The sequence below is a fragment of the Palaemon carinicauda genome, chromosome 15, assembly GCF_036898095.1.
Source record: "Palaemon carinicauda isolate YSFRI2023 chromosome 15, ASM3689809v2, whole genome shotgun sequence".
NCBI classification, from domain to species: domain Eukaryota; kingdom Metazoa; phylum Arthropoda; class Malacostraca; order Decapoda; family Palaemonidae; genus Palaemon; species Palaemon carinicauda.
Window position 1 is genome coordinate 19,236,008 of NC_090739.1, and position 20,918 is coordinate 19,256,925.

Sequence of the window (20,918 nt, forward strand, 5' to 3'; positions counted from 1 at the left end):
TAATAGTACAGCAAAACTTCAAAGGCTCGACAAAAGTTGAGAAGTTGACCTGTAAACAACTGGAGCGTCTCCTGGCTATGCGCCTGGCCGAGTCTACCAGAAGTGAGAAGTCTACCTGGGCAGAGGCATGAACTCCCAAGCTGAGAACTTCTCTCGTGTCCTATCAGACTCTCGCTCTATAAGCCAGATAAAAAGAAGGGAAATCAAAAGGCTGTATCCCTAAAACTCCTCCTGGTGCAAAAACCAGTCGCCTAGCCGACGTAACCCTCTCTAGGAGAGCGAGAGAGCACTAGCTTAACAACAACGGCTTCGAAGTAGCTAGGCCTAGTGTAAGTTCTGACGTGAGGCGAACGAGGAGCAGCAGTTACAAGATCCGGACGAAGATCCTTAAAAAATCATCATGATTTAATTAAAGTCCATAGGAGGCTAAGCAGCTTAAGGCTCCTCTCCAAATGACAGAGTCCTCAAAGGAATATCAGTAGGAGGGAGAACAGCACTTTCTCATCTACAGGAACCTTGTCCGAGAAAAGCTAGGTTATCTCAGTGAGGGTCTCACTGGTGCATTAGCAGCAGACCAGAAGGCAACGTTATGTAACTGCTTGACAGTCTGTGAACTGTCAAAAACTGAACTGTCAACCACAACAGGTGCGTGAGGACATACAGCACTGGTGCATTAGCAGCAGACCAGAAGGCAACGTTATGTAACTGCTTGACAGTCTGTGAACTGTCAAAAAACTGAACTGTCAACCACAACAGGTGCGTGAGGACATACAGCACTGGTGCATTAGTAGCAGACCAGAAGGCAACGTCATGTAACTGCTTGACAGTCTGTGAGCTGGCAACAACCAAAGCTGTGTGGGGAAGCCTCAACTCCTGACTGACTAGTCTGCTGCGGGCGAGTGGCGGTAACCACAGTGGGTTGCGGAGGCTGACGCATCGTGTCAAAACACGGCAGCTTAACTCCACCCTCCTGTTGTTGTGGTAGCACACGCACGTCAACGGAGGGTTCCGTGCGTCTGTGAACGTCAGCATGCGTCTGGCAGGGTCGACTGCGCATGGGTGGAGGAGCTCTCACAGCTGGAGTGTGGGAGCAGGCAGCCACAGCGTCTGCTGGGCGCACAACCGTGGTAGGTTGTAGGCTAACGGGTGCAGCGTCAACCTTCTCCGCACGAAACTCCTGCATAACAGCAGCTAACTGAGTCTGCATAGACTGCAGCAAAGACCACTTAGGGTCTACAACAGCGGGTACGGCAATAGACGGAGCTACTGCCTGTTGTGACTTAGGGTCTACAACAGCGGGTGCGGCAACAGACGGAGTTACTGCCTGTTGCGGTACCACTTTGCCTCTCTTAGGAGGTGTGCAGTCATCGGAAGACTGCAGCAAGTCCGAACTGACCCAGTGGCTACACCTGGGCTGTTGGACTTGCGCGGAAGGGACCGACTTGCACTTAATAAGCTGCGAGACCTTGGTCCAAGGTTTCTTACGAGAAACCTCTTCCGCAGACGAGAAGTAAATGGGCTCTCTCGTCTTTGTGTGGGTGGGGCGATCTTGGGTAGATACGCCCGAAACCACGGAGGGAAAAACGTCTGTTCGTTGATCAAGGCCTGACGAACCCATAAGTCGTTCGACATTACTTCTCCCCTGGGCTTGGGAGCTTGCAAGAGGTCCCGGACTAGGTGAACAACTGGCACGAACAGACGAACCCTCGGACGCAACACTGTAACACTTTGCGCATATCACTTTATCACTTCGATTTTCTGTTTTGCACTTATTTCACTGAAATCGAAACTTTTACTGATTTCTACCTGAAACACGCAATCCTACCCTTCATTAAAAGGTAGTAATTGCGAAAACAGTCGTATAATGCAACAGAAAACATATGTAAAGATAAAGAATTCAGTGGCTGGGAAAGAGACTAAACACTAGTTCAAATAAACTACATTTACAATCTCTCACCGCACATAGCCTGGGAACAAGAATAAAACCCTAGAAACGTTTTACCTTCTTCCCCGTACAGCGACTAGGGAGGAGAGTAAAACGAGAACAACGTTACCCGCTTGAACGAAACGTTTATTCTCCTCTCTCTCCCTCCGTCTCTATCTCTCTCTCTCTTTCTCTCTTGATTTCGCACCTGAGAGAAGAGCCCAATTATATATCGTCAAAACATGTTATTTGCTAAAGGAAAAAACTGAAAGGTTTTCCAAATAAAAAGTTCCTTTAATTTAGAATTTAAACCATTTAAGCTAAGAAAGAATGAACGAAACGCCAGAATCGGTTTACTCTTACTGCAAAGTGAAACCGTGATACACTCTCTCTCTATCGTAACAATAGAGCGCATGTTGAACGTCCTGAACGTCAACAACTGCGTAGACTAAAAAACTAAACGTTAGTTCATCTTTGAAAACAGTACGAGACTATCAAAGAAATTCTTTCATAAAACATTAAAATTTAAAAAGTTTTAAATTCTTTAAAGGTTAAATACGATATAACGGGCTCAACGTTAATTAACTTCGGTTCCAAGTTAGGACCGCCTACTATCAGGAAAGGTCGCATATAAACAAAACATAAAAATTTATTTTTATATGTTTATAATAAATGGAAAGTTAATCGAAGAGGCCTAATAAAGGCGGAGAGATATAAAATATATAGATCTATAACGTGTTAAGCAAAATTACTAAAAACCTAAACACACTTCCGTCTAAGGGAAGGGTCGGCCATTTAAAAGTGAAAGAGAGTCCATACTCTCTTTGTCACCATAATTAAATCTATCCAAAACGAGTTCAAGTTTTGAAATGAAGATAAAACCCCTGCATAGCGAAAGCTCAAAACTGGAATAGTGTACTTCACCAAATAGTTGTGAAAACAAATCCAGTTAGTAACAGCGTATTTAGTAGGTCTTGCCAGTGGCACGACAGAGAGAAAATTGGTTCTGTGTTGACATCGAGTACTTGAGTACCTACTTGACAGATGGCGCTGTTGATGTACACCCCCACCTGTATAGCGATCGCTGGCGTATTCCGCCCGTAGGTTTTTCTGTCGGGCAGCAGAGCTGACAGCTATATGATCATCGGGTAAGTTTAATATTGAAAAAATTTGTTTAATATAGGTCAACACGGTTTTGTGCCTGAAAAAAGTACACAGACCCAACTGATAGCACACTATGAAAACGTATACAAAAATATGATAAATGAAAAAGACACAGATGTGATCTATCTAGATTTTGCAAAAGCCTTTGACAAGGTAGACCATAATATATTAGAGAAAAAAATGAGAAAGCATAATATTGTGGGAAAGATAGGAAAATGGGTAAAAGAATTCCTGCAAAACAGAAAACAGATAGTGGTTGCAAATGACGAGAAATCAGATGAAGCCCAGGTAATATCTGGCGTGCCACAAGGTACGGTATTAGCTGCACTGCTGTTTGTTATTATGATCTCAGACATAGACTGTGATGTTGAAAACTCCGTAGTGAGAAGTTTCACCGATGACACAAGAATAAGTAGAGAAATTACTTGTGATGAAGATAGGAACTCACTACAAAGAGATCTAAACAAAATATATGAATGGGCGGAGATAAATAGGATGGTATTTAACTCCGATAAATTTGAATCAATAAACTATGGAAACAGAGAAGGAATGGTATATGCATACAAGAGACCTAATAATGAGACAATCACAAACAACGAAGCAATTAAAGACCTTGGTGTAATGTTAAATAGGAATATGTTATGCAACGACCAAATAGCAACACTGTTGGCTAAATGTAAAGCAAAAATGGGAATGTTATTCAGACACTTTAAAACAAGAAAAGCTGAACACATGATTATGCTTTACAAAACTTATGTACGTAGTACACTCGAGTACTGCAATGTGATATGGTACCCACACTACCAAAAGGATATTGCGCAAATAGAGAGTGTACAAAGGTCCTATACTGCTAGAATAGAAGAAGTTAAGGACCTTGACTACTGGGAAACACTGCAATTTTTAAAACTATACAGTCTAGAAAGGAGAAGAGAACGCTACATGATCATACAAGCATGGAAGCAAATAGAAGGAATTACTGAAAACATCATGGAGCTAAAAATATCAGAAAGAGCAAGCAGAGGTAGATTAATAATGCCAAAAAATATACCAGGTAAACTAAGGAAGGCGCACAGGACATTAATCCACTACGCAGCAGCATCGATAATGCAGCGACTATTTAATGTGCTGCCAGCTCATCTAAGAAACATATCAGGAGTGAGCGTAGATGTGTTTAAGAATAAGCTCGATAAATACCTAAGATGCATCCCAGACCATCCAAGACTGGAAGATGCAAAATACACCGGAAGATGCATTAGTAACTCTGGTGGATATACGAGGTGCCTCACACTGAGGGACCTGGGGGAACCCAAACAAAAAATAAGGCAATAAGGAAAATAAGGTAAGGTAAGGTAAGGCAGGGGCAGGGGTAATGTTGCCTCGCTAGGGGAGGCAGCAGCCTTCCTGGAACCTAGTGTTTCCTTAGAGTTAGTTGGTCTACACTTCTACTCGACCATCCCTCAGCAGGGATTAAGCGAGCAGAAGCTTAGGGAAGAGATCGGGGAGTCAAGGAAGAAGTCCGAGGACACTTCCTTGCCCTTGAGGTAGACTCCAAAGGAGTAGAGTCCCTCTTAGACTTCTTGCACCTCTGCCTTAACCTCTCCCACTGGGAGGCAGACTACACTCATCGCAGGTGCCGTCCTGGTTGCAGTAGGCCCCCTTGCAGTTAGGGCATAATGAATGAGGGTCGGTCTCGCAAGCGCAACCTTCAGGCCCAGGACAAGTCAGCATAGGGGTACAGAAGAAACACACACACCTGAAAAAGAGAAAGGAATAAAGGCAATAGATGAGTCTTTATGAGGATAAGAGAAAGGACACGTCCGTTCTCCTCAAAGTCAAAATCAAAAGTGGCAAGAATACACTGGTGTGTGAGTGTGAGGGGTAGCAGGCAACCTCCAGATTGGATAACTGCCACCTCACTTTGGTCTCAATGGCTTGTCTTTCAGATTTGCCGACAGATAATCCTATAAATAGTATAAGCTTTGTATGTGTTGGAACAAAGCACAATTAATTAAACCTATAGCTCACCTTCTTCTTGCAAAAAGTGGCTTCCTTTTCATCAGCCAGTGTTCTTTACTACCATCCATTGTGACTCAAAATCCAAGATTTCTGAAAAGAAAAAAAAATAACATGATGTATTGCAAATAAAACTGCTTGAATGGAAGCTGTCTAATTAATACCCTACTCGGTTCTTGTATATTTTTTTTTCTAAATATAACAAAAGTAACAACTAAAACACCGATGCCTTAATAAATCTCTAAACTCTATAAAAACATCTGTATTTGTAGATAATTTGTATTTTTCCTAACTATACAAACCTTAGCTATTTAATAGGGGTATTACTTTCGGCGTAGCTGAAATGACGAGCCATTAATTTTTAACCCTGGATAGGTACGGTGGGTCGTTTGCGACCCCGAGCGTCAAAAAAAAACAGGTTTTTCTCACGTGACTCACCCGTGACTGAATTTGTGGGTGATCGACCTGCAGGAGGTGTCTCCCCTACACGCTCTAGTAGTGTCCAGATGTGCATTGCTGTAGCTGTACTCCTTCCCCGATTTCTGAGACGCGTCGGGGTCGTTCGCGTCCGAGTTTACCCTTCTGAGGTAGTTTGCATAATTATCAAAGTTATTACGTATTATGAAATTGTCGTAGAATGGTGCAACTTGTATAGGTTATCAGTTGTGGAAAGTCTTGGTGGATTGTTTGGCTACCATGTGCATGTTTTTTTTTTTAGTTAAAATGTCGTTCATCACCACGAGGACCATTTTACCGCGAGTGCCCCTTTTTCATTTTTTTTCATTTTTTTGCCAAGTCATTTTTCCGTAAGATATTGCCAAATAGTGTCGTAAAACTTTTGCTTGTTTAGTGTTGGAAAGTGTGTCTAGATGATCTGGCTACCCATGCATGACTTTGTTTTTGTCAGATACGACGTAGTTATTGGTATATTGGGTATTTAACTGCGGTTACCAATTTCTGTTTTTTTTTCAATATTTGTAAAAATTACTACGTAGTAAGGAATTGCCGTATATTATTCATTTTTTTTCATGTTTATGTGTTAGAAAGTGTGCCTTGATGGTTGGGCTAACACGTGCATGTCTTTTTTTTTATCTGAGATGTCGTATATTAGAATGTCGGGCATTTTACCGCGAGTGTCCCTTTTTAATTTTTTTAAATTTTTTTGCCAAGTCATTTTTCCGTAAGATATTGCGAAATAGTGTCGTAAAACTTTTGCTTTTTTAATGTTGGAAAGTGTGTCTAGATGATCTGGCTACCCATGCGTGATTTTGTTTTTGTCAGATATGACGTAGTTATTGGTATATTGGGTATTTAACTGCGGTTGCCAATTTCTGTTTTTTTTCAATATTTGTAAAAATTTACTACGTAGTAAGGAGTTGCCGTATATTATTGATTTTTTTTTCATGTTTATGTGTTAAAAAGTGTGCCTTGATGGTTGGGCTAACACGTGCATGTCTTTTTTTTTTATCTGAGATGCCGTATATTAGAATGTTGGGCATTTTTCCGCGAGTGCCCCTTTTTATTTGTTTTGCATTTTTTTGCTTAGTCATGTTACCGTAAGGAATTGGCAAGTAGTGTCGCAAAACTTATATTTTTATAGTGTTGGAAAGTGTTTCTAGATGATCTGGCTACCCATGCCTATTTTTTTTTTAGCCAGATATGGCGTATATATAAGTATGTGTTCGATTTTCCTGTGATTGCCATTTTTTCGTTTTTTCCCATTTCTTTCAAAATTACTACGTACTAAGGAACTATCACAAAGTAATATTTCATTTATATGTTTATTTGTCGGAAAATATGCCTTGATGGTTTGCCTAGCACGTGGCTGAAATTTTTTTTTTTTCTGAAATGCCGTATATAAGAATGGCCATTTTTCCACGAGTGCCCCTTTTTATTTGTTTTGCATTTTTTTGCTTAGTCATGTTACCGTAAGGAATTGGCAAGTAGTGTCGCAAAACTTATATTTTTATAGTGTTGGAAAGTGTTTCTAGATGATCTGGCTACCCATGCCTATCTTTTTTTTAGCCAGATATGGCGTATATATAGGTATGTGTTCGATTTTCCGGTGATTGCCATTTTTTCGTTTTTTCCCAATTCTTTCAAAATTACTACGTACTATGGAACTATCACAGAGTAATGATTCCTCTAGATGTTTATTTGTCGGAAAATTTTGTTTACTTTTTTTTTGATTGAATATCATCAAATTTTTTTAGCTAAAATATTGTTTTACATTTTTTTTTTTTTATTTTATTTCCCTTCAAAAAACTTTTTTTTGGGTCAGAATTTTAATTTTATAGTCGTAAAATAATCGACAATTATCCAGCAACCCACCATACAATTTTTATGCATATCCCATAATAATTAGATTAGTAAATAACACCTTGAAATTGACATACCCTTCCTACATTTCAAGTGGCACATTAGGGAGTCTGAGTCAGTGTGGTTGGCGGCCATTTTGTGGACATATCCGAAGCGTAAGCTGCCCTATCTATATATATTCTTGTTCCCTATAGAATTTGTGATATTTTGGTATATTTTTACCTGCATAAATATCATATTATATATTAAATATATGTATTTTTTTACGAAATTTCCAGGTACTCAAAAAATTACCTTTAGATATGGCCCCTGATATAAATGTAATTTACAAAATAATGAAGATTTTTTTACATATTTCTATTTTAGGATAACATATGTTTATTCCCTAAAAAAATTAGCCACTTCCTATTTCATTTGGGTACCCAAAAAAATTCATGAAATTTGGACAATTTTTTTTGGCCAAAAAAAGTTACCCTTTTTTTCTCATTTCAGATCTTCACCTCCATGGGTCTGACTTCATCCAAAATACATCAAGATGTGTCCTAAACATTCAAGAATCAATTCCTAAAAGGATTTGTGTATATATGTATAAACTTTTTTTTTATGAATTTTTATGTCAGGTCTTTTTTTTTTCTACTTAATTTTTTAAAATATTTATAATAAATAGTTTTTCTGCAGATGAGTAGTATTTATCTTTACAGTTGTTTTAAGCATTCATTGAAGTTTTTTTTGGCAAAAGAAAAAAGGAGGTTACTGCAAAAACTGATTTTTCAAGAATTTTTTTTGGCGTCGGGGTCGTTCGCGTCCGAGTATACCCTTAAAGGGGTGTCCGAGGACCGTACCTATCCAGGGTTAAAGAGGGTTAACTACCCACACCGCTAGTCAGCGGAGGGTAGGGAGGGTAGCTTGCTACCGCACCACCTCACACACCTGTGATTGAGCTCACTTTGCTTGGAGGTAGGACTTCAAGGGTGATAGGGCTGGCGGGCAAGTTTGGTTAAATAGCTAAGATTTGTATAGTTAAGAAAAATGTTATTTTCATTAGTAAAATAAATTTTTGAATATACTTACCCGATAATCATGTAGCTGTCAACTCCGTTGCCCGACAGAATTCTACGGAAGGGATACGCCAGCGATCGCTATACAAGAGGGGGGTGTACTCACAAGCGCCACCTGTGGCCAGGTACTGCAGTACTTCTTGTTGACACCACCTCAATTTTTCCTCGATCCACTGGTTCTATGGGGAGGAAGGGTGGGTCAATTAAATCATGATTATCGGGTAAGTATATTCAAAAATTTATTTTACTAATGAAAATAACATTTTTCAATATTAATCTTACCCGATAATCATGTAGCTGATTCACACCCAGGGAGGTGGGTGAAAACCAGTGTACATGTATATCAAGAAGCTAAGTATCCCGTATTTCATATCAGTTATTCAAAATAACAATGAAATTATAAGTACCTGGTAAGGAAGTCGACTTGAGCCATTACTCTGCCTTAAATAAGTTCGTCTTCCTTACTGAGCGCAGCGTTCCTCTTAGGAGGCTGAACAACTCTAAGGTGCTGAAGTATCAAGGGCTGCAACCCATACTAAAGGACCTCATCACAACCTTTAACCTCGGCGCTTCTCAAGAAAGAATTGACCACCCGCCAAATCAACAAGGATGTGGAAGGCTTCTTAGCCGACCGTACAACCCATAAAAAGTATTCAAGAGAAAGGTTAAAAGGTTATGGGATTATGGGAATGTAGTGGCTGAGCCCCCGCCTACTACTGCATTCGTTGCTACGAATGTTCCCAGGGTGTAGCAGTACTCGTAAAGAGACTGGACATCTTTGAGATAGAATGATGCGAACACTGACTTGCTTCTCCAATAGGTTGCATCCATAACATTCTGCAGAGAATGGTTCTGTTTGAAGGCCACTGAAGTAGCCACAGCTCTCACTTCATGTGTCCTTACCTTCAGCAAAGCAAGGTCTTCTTCCTTCAGATGAGAATGTGCTTCCCTAATCAGAAGCCTGAATAGTAAGAAACTGAGTTCTTAGACCTTTGGAAAAGAAGGCTTCTTGATAGCACACCATAAGACTTCTGATTGTCCTCGTAAAGGTTAAGACCTTTTTAGATAGTACCTAAGAGCTCTAACTGGGCAAAGTACTCTCTCCAGTTCATTCCCCACCAAGTTGGACAGGCTTGGGATCTCGAACGACTTAGGCCAAGGACGTGAAGGAAGCTCGTTTAGCAAAAACTGAGCTGCAAGGAACATGTAGCCGTTTCAGATGTGAAAACTATGATCCTGCTGAAGGCGTGGATCTCACTTACTCTTTTAGCTGTAGTCAAGCACACGAGGAAAAGAGTTTTTAATGTGAGGTCCTAAAAAGAGGCTGATTGGAGAGGTTCAAATCTTGATGACATAAGGAACCTTAGGACCACGTCTAGATTCCAGCCTGGAGTGGACAACCGACGTTCCTTTGAGGTCTCAAAAGACCTAGGGAGGTCCTGTAGATCTTTGTTGGTGGAAAGATCCAAGCCTCTGTGGCGGAAAACCGCTGCCAACATACTTCTGTAACCCTTGATCGTAGGAGCTGAAAGGGATCTTACTTTCCTTAGATGTAACAGGAAGTCAGCAATCTGGGTTACAGTGGTACTGGTTGAGGAAACTGCATTGGTCTTGTACCAGCTTCGGAAGACTTCCCCTTGAGACTGATAGACTCTGAGAGTGGATGTTCTCCTTGCTCTGGCAATCGCTCTGGCTGCCTCCTTCGAAAAGCCCCTAGCTCTTGAGAGTCTTTCGAAAGTCTGAAGGCAGTCAGACGAAGAGCGTGGAGGTTTGGGTGTACCTTCTTTACGTGAGGTTGACGTAGAAGGTTCACTCCTAGAGGAAGAGTCCTGGGAATGTCGACCAGCCATTGCAGTACCTCTATGAACCATTCTCTCGCGGGCCAGAGCGGAGCCAACCAACGTCAGCCGTGTCCCTTTGCGAGAGGAGAACTTCTGAAGTACCCTGTTGACAATCTTGAACGGCGGGAATGCATACAGGTCGAGATGGGACCAATCCAGCAGAAAAGCATCCACGTGAACTGCTGCTGGGTCTGGAATCGGAGAACAATACAACAGGAGTCTCTAGGTTATCGAGGTAGCGAACAGATCTATGGTTGGCTGACCCCACAGGGCCCAAAGTCTGCTGCAAACATTCTTGTGAAGGGTCCACTCTGTGGGGATGACCTGACCCTTCCGGCTGAGGCGATCTGCCATGACATTCATACCGCCCTGAATGAACCTCGTTACCAGCGTGAGCTTTCGATCTTTTGACCAGATGAGGAGGTCCCTTGCGATCTAGAACAACTTCCACGAAAGAGTCCCTCCCTGCTTGGAGATGTAAGCCAGGGCTGTGGTGTTGTCAGAGTCCACCTCCACCACCTTGTTAAGCTGGAGGGACTTGAAGTTTATCAAGGCCAGAAGAACTGCCAACAACTCCTTGCAATTGATGTGAAGTGTCCTTTGCTCCTGATTCCATGTTCCCGAGCATTCCTGTCCGTCCAAAGTCGCACCCCAGCCCGTGTCTGATGCGTCCGAGAGGAGACGGCGGTCGGGTTTCTGAACAGCCAAAGGTAGACTTCCTTGAGAAGAAAGCTGTTCTTACACCACGCGAGAGAAGACCTCCTCTCTTCGGAAACAGGAACTGAGACCGTCTCTAGCGTCATGTCCTTTATCCAGTGAGCAGCTAGATGATACTGAAGGGGGCGGAGGTGGAGTCTCCCTAACACGATGAACAGGGCCAGCAATGAAAGTGTCCCTGTTAGACTCATCCACTACCTGACTGAGCATCGGTTCCTTCTCAGCATGCTCTGGATGCATTCTAGGGCTTGGAAGATCCTTGGGGCCGACGGAAAAGCCCGAAAAGCTCGACTCTGAAGATCCATACCCAGGTAGACAATGGTCTGGAATGGGACGAGCTGGGACTCCTCAAAATTGACCAGGAGGCCCAGTTCCTTGGTCAGATCCATAGTCCATCTGAGAATCTCCAGACAGCGACGACTTGTGGGAGCTCTTAAAAGCCAGTCGTCTGACGGAGCCGGACACAAGATCATGGTACTGCTGCACAGTCTGTGAACTGTCAACCATGGGGAAGCGAGGAAGTACAGTGACAACCCGAAGCTGTCTAGACTGTCTGGGTCGTACAGACAACTCCTTATCGGGTTGCTGAGGTTGCCGCACTGCGTCACAACAAGTCACTTCTGCTGGTTGTTGAACGTCTTCCCAGTGACACACTGACTCCGTAAACAAAAAATCCTCTAACAAGGACTAAGTTTGGACTGCATGTCTTGCAACACAGCTCAAGGTCTATGGGAGCAGGTGTGGTAACAGACGGGGTTAGCGACTGAAGTGGAACCATTACCTTCCCTGGAAGCATGTTATGCTTAAATAAAAGTCCATAGGAGGCTACGCAGCTAAAGGCTCCTCTCCAAATGACAGAGTCCTCAAGGGAATATCAGAAGGAGGGAGAAAAGCACTTTCTCATCTACAGGGACCATATCCGAGAAAAGCTAAGTTCTCTCAGTGAGGGTTTCACTGGTGCAAAAGCAGCAGACTAGAAGGCAACGTTATGAAACTGCTTGACAGTCTAGTGAGTTGGCAACAACCAAAGATGTGTGACTGAGAAGCATGCGGTAAGGTATGCAGAGCATGCTGTATGCAGAGCATGCTGTATGTAGAGCATGCTGTAAAGTAAGCAGAGCATGTTGCATGGCGTGTAACATTTCTCAGAAATTCCATGACCAGTGCTAGATTGAGTAATATCGCATTACTGTCCATTGAAAGTGCACGTGCCGAGGGAATTGATTTAGACTGTTTTGTTGATGAATTTGATAGCCGGCATGATAATCGTAGAATTAAGCTGCACTAAATATACGTACTATAATCTACTTCACCTCAGGAAAGGGAAACTCGCCCTGTTGGCAACACTGCATTACTTCATGCATGCTTGCATGGGGTTTTAAAATCAACATAATATTTACATTACATTCATAACTCATGATTCATTTTTGTTTTGAAGATATTTTTGCCATATTTTTGCGATTTTGTTTAAAATATATTGCAAGGAATACACATTTTTTTTTTTTTTTTTTTTTATTTATTTTTTTTTTTTTTTTTTTTAAGTAATACGAATAACCTCCATTATCATAATGTTTGTGTAGGCATACATGTATATGTTTTACAAATGCAAGTTATGAAAGTAATGAGGTGTTATTATTGTCATTTGTTATTTCAAAGTTGAATGGGAAGAGGCTCAAGCTGAGGAGAAAGTGGCAGATGCATGCGTTGAGGTGGCTGACTCATAGCATGAGGTTCCTGCCTCAAGAGTTGCGCTTGCCTCAAGGGTTGAGGTGGCTGCGCAGAGAGAGGCTCTTGACTCACGAGTTGAGGTTCTTGAGGTGTGAGCTGCGAGAGTTGAGGTGGCGGCTGCGCAGAACGCGGCTCCTGTCTCACGAGTTGAGGTTCTTGAGGTGCTTGCCTCGAGAGTTGAGGTTGCAGCTGCGAGAGCTGAAGTGGCTGCCTCAAGGATGGTAGAGGTTGTCGTACCTCAAGAGGTTGCTGCCTCGAGGATGGTCTTACTGCAAGAAACTCTTGTCTCAAGGGAAGAGGAGGTTGTAAGGCATAAGGCTCCTGCCCCCATTGTTGAGGAGGTTGCTGCGTGGTAAGAGGCTCCAGCCTCAAGGAAAGTGGAGGTTGCTGCACAGCGCTGGTATCTGGCAACTCCCAACGCGGCAGCTCACGCATGGAGGTAGCTAGAGGAACCTCAACCTCAAACGTCTGGCAGATTGTACTGCGCAGAGGGGGAGGAGCGTTCGCAGGAGGAGGTGTATTAACCTTCTCTGCCTGAAACTCCTGCATCAACACCGCAAGCTGAGACTGCATTGTCTGCAGTATAGACCACTAGAGTTTAAGAAAGACAACAACAAACGGAGCTACTGTCCGTTGAGACTGAGGATCTAAAACAGCTGGTGCGGCAACAGACGGAGCTACTGCCTGTTGCGATACCACCTTGCCTCTCTGGGAGGTGTGCAGTTGTCGTACTGCAGCAAGTCCGAACTGACCCAGGGCTAATGGCTACACCTAGGAGTTGGACTTGTGCGGAAGGGACCGACTTGCACTTAAAAGCTGCAAGATTAGGTCCATGGTTTCTGCGAGAAACCTCTTCCGCAGACGAGGAATAAAAGGGCTCTCTCGTCTTTGTGTGGGTGGGGTGATCACGTCGGCAACGTGTGTAGATACACCCGAAACCACGGAGGGAAAACGTCTGTTCGTCGATCAAGGCCTGCTGAACCCATAAGTCCTTCGACATTACTTCTCCCCTGGGCTTGGGAGCTTGTAAGAGGTCCCAGACTAGGCGAACAACTGGCACGAACAGACGAACCCTCGAACGCAACACTGTAACACTTTGCGCTAATCACTTATCACTTTTGATTTTCTGTTTGCACTTATTTCACTGAACTCGAAACTTTAAGTGGTTTGTACCTGAAACACGCAATTCTATCCTTCCTTAAAAGTTAGTAATTGCGAAAACAGAATTACAATGTAACAGAAAAATCTAATGAAAGATAAATAATTCAGTGGCTGGAAAGAGACTAAACACTAGATCAAATAAACTACGTTTAAAATCTCTCACCGCATAAAGCTTGAGAACAAGAATAAAACTCTAGAAACGTTTACCTTCTTCCCCTAAAGAGACTAGGGAGAAGAGCAAAAACGATAACAACGTTACTCGCTTGAACGAAACGTTTATCCTCCTCTCTCTCCCTCCGTCTCTATCTCTCTCTCTCTCTCTCTCTCTCTTGACTTAGAACCTGAGAGAAGAGCCCAATCATATATATCGTTAAAACATATTATTGTTAAAGGAAAAAAACTGAAAGATTTCCCAAATAAAAAGTTCCTTTATTAGAATTAAAACCATTAAGCTAAGAAAGAATGAACAAAACGCTAGAAACGGTTACTCTTACTGCAACGTGACACCGTGAAAATTCTCTCTCTATCGTAACGATAGAGCGCAAGTTGAACGTTCTGAACGTCAACAACTGCAGAGACAAAACAAAACGTTAGTTCAACTTTGAAAACAGTACGAGACTATCAAAGAAATTCTTTCAAAAACATTAAAATAGCATAATATGTTAACAGGTAAAACCGAAATGACGGGCTCAATGTTAATTAACTTCGGTACCAAGAAAAGACCGCCTACTATTAGGAAAGGTCGAATATAAACAAATATAAAAATTAATTTTAATAAGTTTATAATAAAAGGAAGTTAATCGAAGAGGCCTATAAAAGGCGGAGAGATATAAAATAAATATATAACTTTTGTTAAGCAAAATTAAGAAAGAGAGTCTATACTCTCTTAGACACCAACACTTCCGTCTAAGGGAAGGGTCGGCCATTTAAAAGTGAAAGAGAGTTCATACTCTCTTCGTCACCATAATTAATCAAATTAATTCCAAAAGCTAGCTAAGCTAATGATAAAACTTCCTGAATAGCGAAAGCTAAACTCTAGAGCAAATACATCACCAAATCGTGAGCAAAAAACTCCAGAATCAACAGCGTATCCATGTAGGTCTAGCCGGAGGCACGACAGAGGAAAAATTGAGGTGGTGTCAACAAGAAGTACTGCAGTACCTGGCCACAGGTGGCGCTTGTGAGTACACCCCCCTCTTGTATAGCGATCGCTGGCGTATCCCTTCCGTAGAATTCTGTCGGGCAACGGAGTTGACAGCTACATGATTATCGGGTAAGATTAATATTGAAAAATACAAATTACCTACGAATTTGTTATTTGTTCCGTAACTGGAATACAAACCACGCTATTTAATAGGGGTGACTCACCCATTAGGAAGGGTGGACGTCCCAGCCAATCTGGCTTTTTGGCTTTACCTGGGGGCTCCTTATCTGAGCGTTAGCACTCAAGGAATAAGGAGTCCCTATTTAATAGGGGTGACTCACCCATTAGGAAGGGTGGACGTCCCAGCCAATCTGGCTTTTTGGCTTTACCTGGGGGCTCCTTATCCGAGTGTGTCAGCACACAAGGAATAAGGAGTCGCCTCGCTAAAACCTTGCTACGCAAGGTCTGCGGCCTACACAACCTGTGTGTGAAGGTATATAGAAGTGTGACTGTCCTGGAAAAGTTATTCCGAGTTCTTTAGATGGAAAAACTGTGCACTAGGACTTTCCCAATACCACCTCGTCAGGGTATGGGGACTCAACAGTATTAGTCTTAATACTAGGTACACAAGGGAGCATGGTTTACCTGCAGTGGTTTGAGGTTAGCTACGCAGAGAACCCAGGATACTGCTTTCCCCAAGAGAGGGGAGAATGAAGAAAAGAATAAGGGCCAGTCAAATCTTTTCATTCATGCAGACTAAAACTGGGTAGCAATGCCCTCAACCTTCAGCTACTTGTCCAATAAGGAGCTTGAGGTTTTGAAACAGGTGTTGTGCAGCCACCACAGGACCAATAGAAAACGTATTGAGTCTCCTGTGGGTCACATCTTGTAAGTAGTGGGATGTGAAAGTGTTCTGACGCTTCCACACCCCACTTGTTTCTTTGGAAGGCCAAGGACATAGCTATGCCCCTGACATCATGAGCTCTGGGGCGACATGACGGAGGAGGGTCTGGATTCAGTGCATGGTCAATGACCCTGCGAATCCATGCTGAGATGGTGTTCTTAGTGACCCTCCTCTTGGTGCTTCCTGTGCTGACGAATAGTACAGGCACACGAGGACGGGCTGCGGCTGTTCTCTTAAGGAACAGCCTCAAACTCTTTACTGGGCATAGTAAGGCTAAGGCCCCACCGAATCCGTCGCTTGCGTCCAACACGGCTAGGCAGTCTCGTGCGTGTATACGCATGTCCGTCTTTTGCAGGTGTGGCCCAACCGGACAACGAGCGACGGTTACAAGACGGACAGTTCAGCACCACTAGTCATTATGGAGGGAGCGTGCGAATTTTTGCTCTATGACTCATTGCTGTCAACAATATTTTAAGTGTTTAAGAACAGGAAAATCTGGACTCATGACATAAATTTAGAACGAGGAAAGAGTGGAGAATATGCAATACTCTTTCATAAGCTACGACAGCATCCAGACAAGTTTTTTGTAATATTGTCGGATGTCCCCGAAAACCTTTGACCTAATTCACGAGGGCATCATGTCTGGAATATAAAAATTTGATACCAATTACAGGAGACCAATATCAATGGAGGAGAGACTTGTAGTAACTCTGAGGTAAGAATTACTGATTTCTAAATTTGTAAGGTTGCACTTTATTTCATTCAATAAAAAAAAAATCAGATATGTAAATTGTTTGTGAACTGAATACTGTACTATATAAAGAAACTTTTTAAACAAAGGTATTTACATACATGTATCCATTAGAATATAATAATAATAAAAACTACCTGAATTCTTTATCACAACCAAAAATCATCAGCTCGGAGATGCACGACTACTGCGGTTAAAAATTGTATTTTTATTTTAAAATAAATTTTTAAATATACTTACCTGGTACTTACATATATATAGCTTAATCCCGCCGATTCGTCGCGCGCACGGCAGAAATTCAAATTTCGCGGCAATCCCCGCCAGGTGAGCAGGTGGTCATACCTGTGCGCCCTCTAACTAGGTAACTGGAACCATTCCCAACATTACTCCGAAATTCCATGGCCCTGTTTTCAGTGGGGAGGAGGGAGGGCCCTTTTATATATGTAACTACCGGGTAAGTATATTTAAAAATTTATTCTAGAATAAAAATACCATTTTTAAATATGTAACTTCCCTGATAGTTACGTATATATAGCTGATTGACACCATTGATGGCGGGTTAGAAAACCTCAATCCCGTCGGGAATTCGTATAATTATTGATAGCTACAAATCATCTGTACCAATAATCTGGTTCTTACCTGATAAGGAAGCTGGCTTCATAATTATCCTGCCTCATTTGCCTGCATTCCTTAAGAGACTCAGCAATCCATCCTGTGGGCTGTAAAAGTCTCTGTGAGGCTGCCACAAGGTCCTCGACCTTAACGTGGCTAGACCTCCACCCTTGTTGTCCTGGCATTGCCATGGATAATGATTCTGACCACCTAACTCAAAAATAAACTAAAAAGACACACCATAAAAACTAACTTGACTTGCATCCCAAACTGTGGAAGGCTGCAACAACCTTCACAGACGACCTGTGATACCAAGTTCTAGAAAAAGGCAAGGGTATATAATGAAAAGGTTATAGGATAGAGACAGTAGTACCTTCTCCAACTACGACGCCGGAGGCAACATACGGACCCAGGGAGCAACAATCTTCATATTGGGTCTGGACTTCTTTAAGGTAGCAGTCTGCGAAGATTGATTTACTTCACTAGAAAGTCGCCTCCAGAATTGACTTCATCGACTTATTGTGTCTATATGCCATAGAAGTCGCCACAGCTCTTACCTCATGTGGTTTTACCTTAAGGATTGGAAAGCTTCTCTCCTCACAGTTCTGGTGAGCTTCCCTTATCAAATCCTTAATAAAAAATGCGAGCGCATTCTTTGATAAAGATAAAGAGGGCTTTTTAACCGAGCAGCAGATGTTATTTGCTTGTCCTCTCAGGTTTTTGGTCGCCTGAAGATGAAATTTTAGAGCTCTCACTGGACAAAGGCCTCTCCTTTTCCCATCCTACTAAGTGAGATAACCCTGAGATGGTAAAGGATCTGGGCCAAGGTCACGAAGGATTCTCGTTCTTGGTGAGAAAACCTAGCTGAAGGGAGCAAATTGCATTGTCTCCATTGAAGCCCACCTTCTTGCTGATGGCTTGCAACTCTCCTACTCTCTTGGCTGTAGCCAACGCAACTAGGAATGGAGTCTTTTTAGTAAGATCCTTCCAAGAAGCCTTGTCAAGAGGTTCAAACCTGCTCGAGGTAAAAAATGCCCGGATTACATCCAGGTTCCAAGAGGGGGTTGGGTTGTCCTTTCTCTTAGCGGTCTCAAAAGATCTAATGAGGTCCGAGAGATCCTTGTTTCCTGACACGTCAATATGTCTGTGACGGAAGACAGAGGCTAGCATGCTGCGGTATCCCTTGATGGTCAATACAGCTAACTTTTCTTTCGTTCACAAATGCAGCAGAAAAAAAGGCTATTTGAGTTAGAGGGGTACTGGAAGAGGAAAATTTGCTAATTCTGCACCATTCTCTAAACACGTCCCACTTAGATTGGTATACCTTAATTGTGGACATCCTCCTAGCTCTCGCAATAGCTCTTGCAGCTTCCCTCGAAAAGCCCTTCGCTCTTGCCAGCTTTTCGATAGTCAAAAGGCAGTTAGATTGAGAGCAGGGAGATTTTGATGGTACCTCTCTAAGTGTGGCTGTCTGGCTGTCTGAGTACAGTAGATCATTCCAACTTGGAATATAACCATTATACAATGTCAAGGATAATTCTGAGACCGGGGGATCGTTAAGACCGTCACACCGGTAAAGGCGAGAATCGCAGACAAGCTACTCTTACTAACGTTTAAGATACTGAACCAAAATATCTAAAAGAGTGCCTGAAAAAAACTAGAACTAGAAACAAATGTTACCATAAGACACATGAGTGACAAACATAGAGTATCTGAACCAAGAACAAATAGTAAATTTTGTGAAAGGGCTTTTGGCTACTGTGCGCCTAGACATAATAAACTGCCAACTGAAATGAAGGACTTAAAGGGAGCAATTTAATTTAAGAAGAAACTAAAGACATTACTTTTCACAAGATCACATGATTTGGAAGATGCTTCAATCAAAGAACTGTATAAGTTATAATGAAAATGTTTCGTTAGATGATTGAGGTAAACAAGTAAGGAAGTAATTGGTGAGCCAAAGACAAATTGAGTTTTATGAATACTGAAATGATATAACACTTACATAATATGTGAGAAAATGTTACACAAGTCACGACATCTCGACTAATCAGCTCAGATTTCCACGTCTGTATTAATTGCCCCTGTTTGTGATGATCGTCTCAACTTTCAAGTTCGAACTTCGAACTACTTATCAAAATCAAATTTCCGTCAACAACAACACTGGCTGATTGGCCTTTAAACGGGTACAACATCTTTTTCAAATATGGAAGTTTTATTTTTATAGAACATCCATATTACAAAATATTAGGGCATAATAATATATAAATATAATTACAATAATTAATAAAAATGCAATGATATATATTTATTTTTATATAATTTGATTTACATGGAATATGATATCTTAAAAGTGTTTTACCTAATACACAGATTTGGAGTTTTATTCAACTCGGTGACAGCATTAAAAATGTCTCAATGAATTATACTAAGAAAATAAGCTCAGAAAGGGACAATACTTATGATAAAAATAAATTAGAACATACAGCAATCCTAGGAAAATTAAATCATGCAAAAGTTGTTCAGAAATGAATGAAATTTAAACAGCTAGATTATTATTATTATTATTATTATTATTATTATTATTATTATTATTATTATTATTATTATTATTATTATTATTATTCGCTAAGGTACAATCCTATTTAGAAAAGCAGCCTGCTAACAAGCTCAAGGGCTCCAACAGGGAAAATTGACCAGTGAGGAAAGGAAATAAGGAAATCAATAAACTACACATGAAAAGTAATGAGTAAAACATTTGTAATATATTAAGATCAACCAAAACGTTAAAATGGACCTGTTATATATAAACTATATACTGAAGGCCTATATATTCAGATGACGATCATAAGTTTATCGCGAATTATTTTCTTCATAATCTGCTTACATATCTCACATACTTGCAACTAAAAGATTCCATTATTCTTTATATTTATCAGTCATGAATTTAATGTTTTGGTATTAGTGGCAATGAACGGGATGATCTTTAATTTTGTTTGCGTTATTAGGCTATTTATTAGTGAAATAATATTTACAGGTTGATAATGAACCCGATAAAATTGTGTTTTCTTTTCTTTTCATTTAAAATAAATTACTGCAAGACCGCTTTCAAAATAAAGTGTTTGCCACACCATTTAATCATTGTGGTGGCCGATGTGGTAACGTCCCTGACTAGTGAACGCCAGGTTGGGGTTCGAGTTCCGCTCAAATTCGTTGGTTTCTTTGGTCGTTATAACCTGACCAGTCTTGCGAGCTAAGGATGTGGGGTTCGGGGAGCCTATAGGTCTATTTGCTAAGACATCAGTAACCATTACCTAGTCCTCCTTGGTCCTAGCTTGGGTGGAGAGGGGACTGATCATATGTATAATGGTCAGTCTCTAGGACATGGTTCTGTTCGTTAGGGCAATGTCTCTGTCCCTTGCCTCTGCCATTCGTGAGTGGCCTTTTAAACCCTTAAGTGGAGCTAGTGCAACCGCATCTCCTAAGTTTGTGGCACTTTATAGATTTATTGGTGCAAAGCGTCTAAGCTTATATTCGGTGTTTTAATTGAGCATTTTATCTGTAGCCATAATCAACAGTCTT

At 41.5% G+C, this 20,918-nt stretch overlaps 1 protein-coding gene across 2 annotated transcripts in view; it reads right to left on the minus strand.

The window, feature by feature from the left end:
* Nucleotides 1-19,507, minus strand: part of LOC137654499 (uncharacterized) — a 125,518-nt gene extending 106,011 nt beyond the window's left edge. For both annotated transcript variants that reach the window (XM_068388173.1, XM_068388172.1), the window contains exons 1-2: nucleotides 19,342-19,507; nucleotides 5,114-5,194 (exon numbers count right to left, since the gene is read on the minus strand). In XM_068388173.1, the coding sequence (XP_068244274.1) occupies nucleotides 5,114-5,172 (59 nt within the window). In that variant the 5' untranslated portion in view covers nucleotides 5,173-5,194; nucleotides 19,342-19,507. The remainder of the gene's footprint in view (nucleotides 1-5,113; nucleotides 5,195-19,341) is intronic.
* Nucleotides 19,508-20,918: the final 1,411 nt, after the last annotated feature.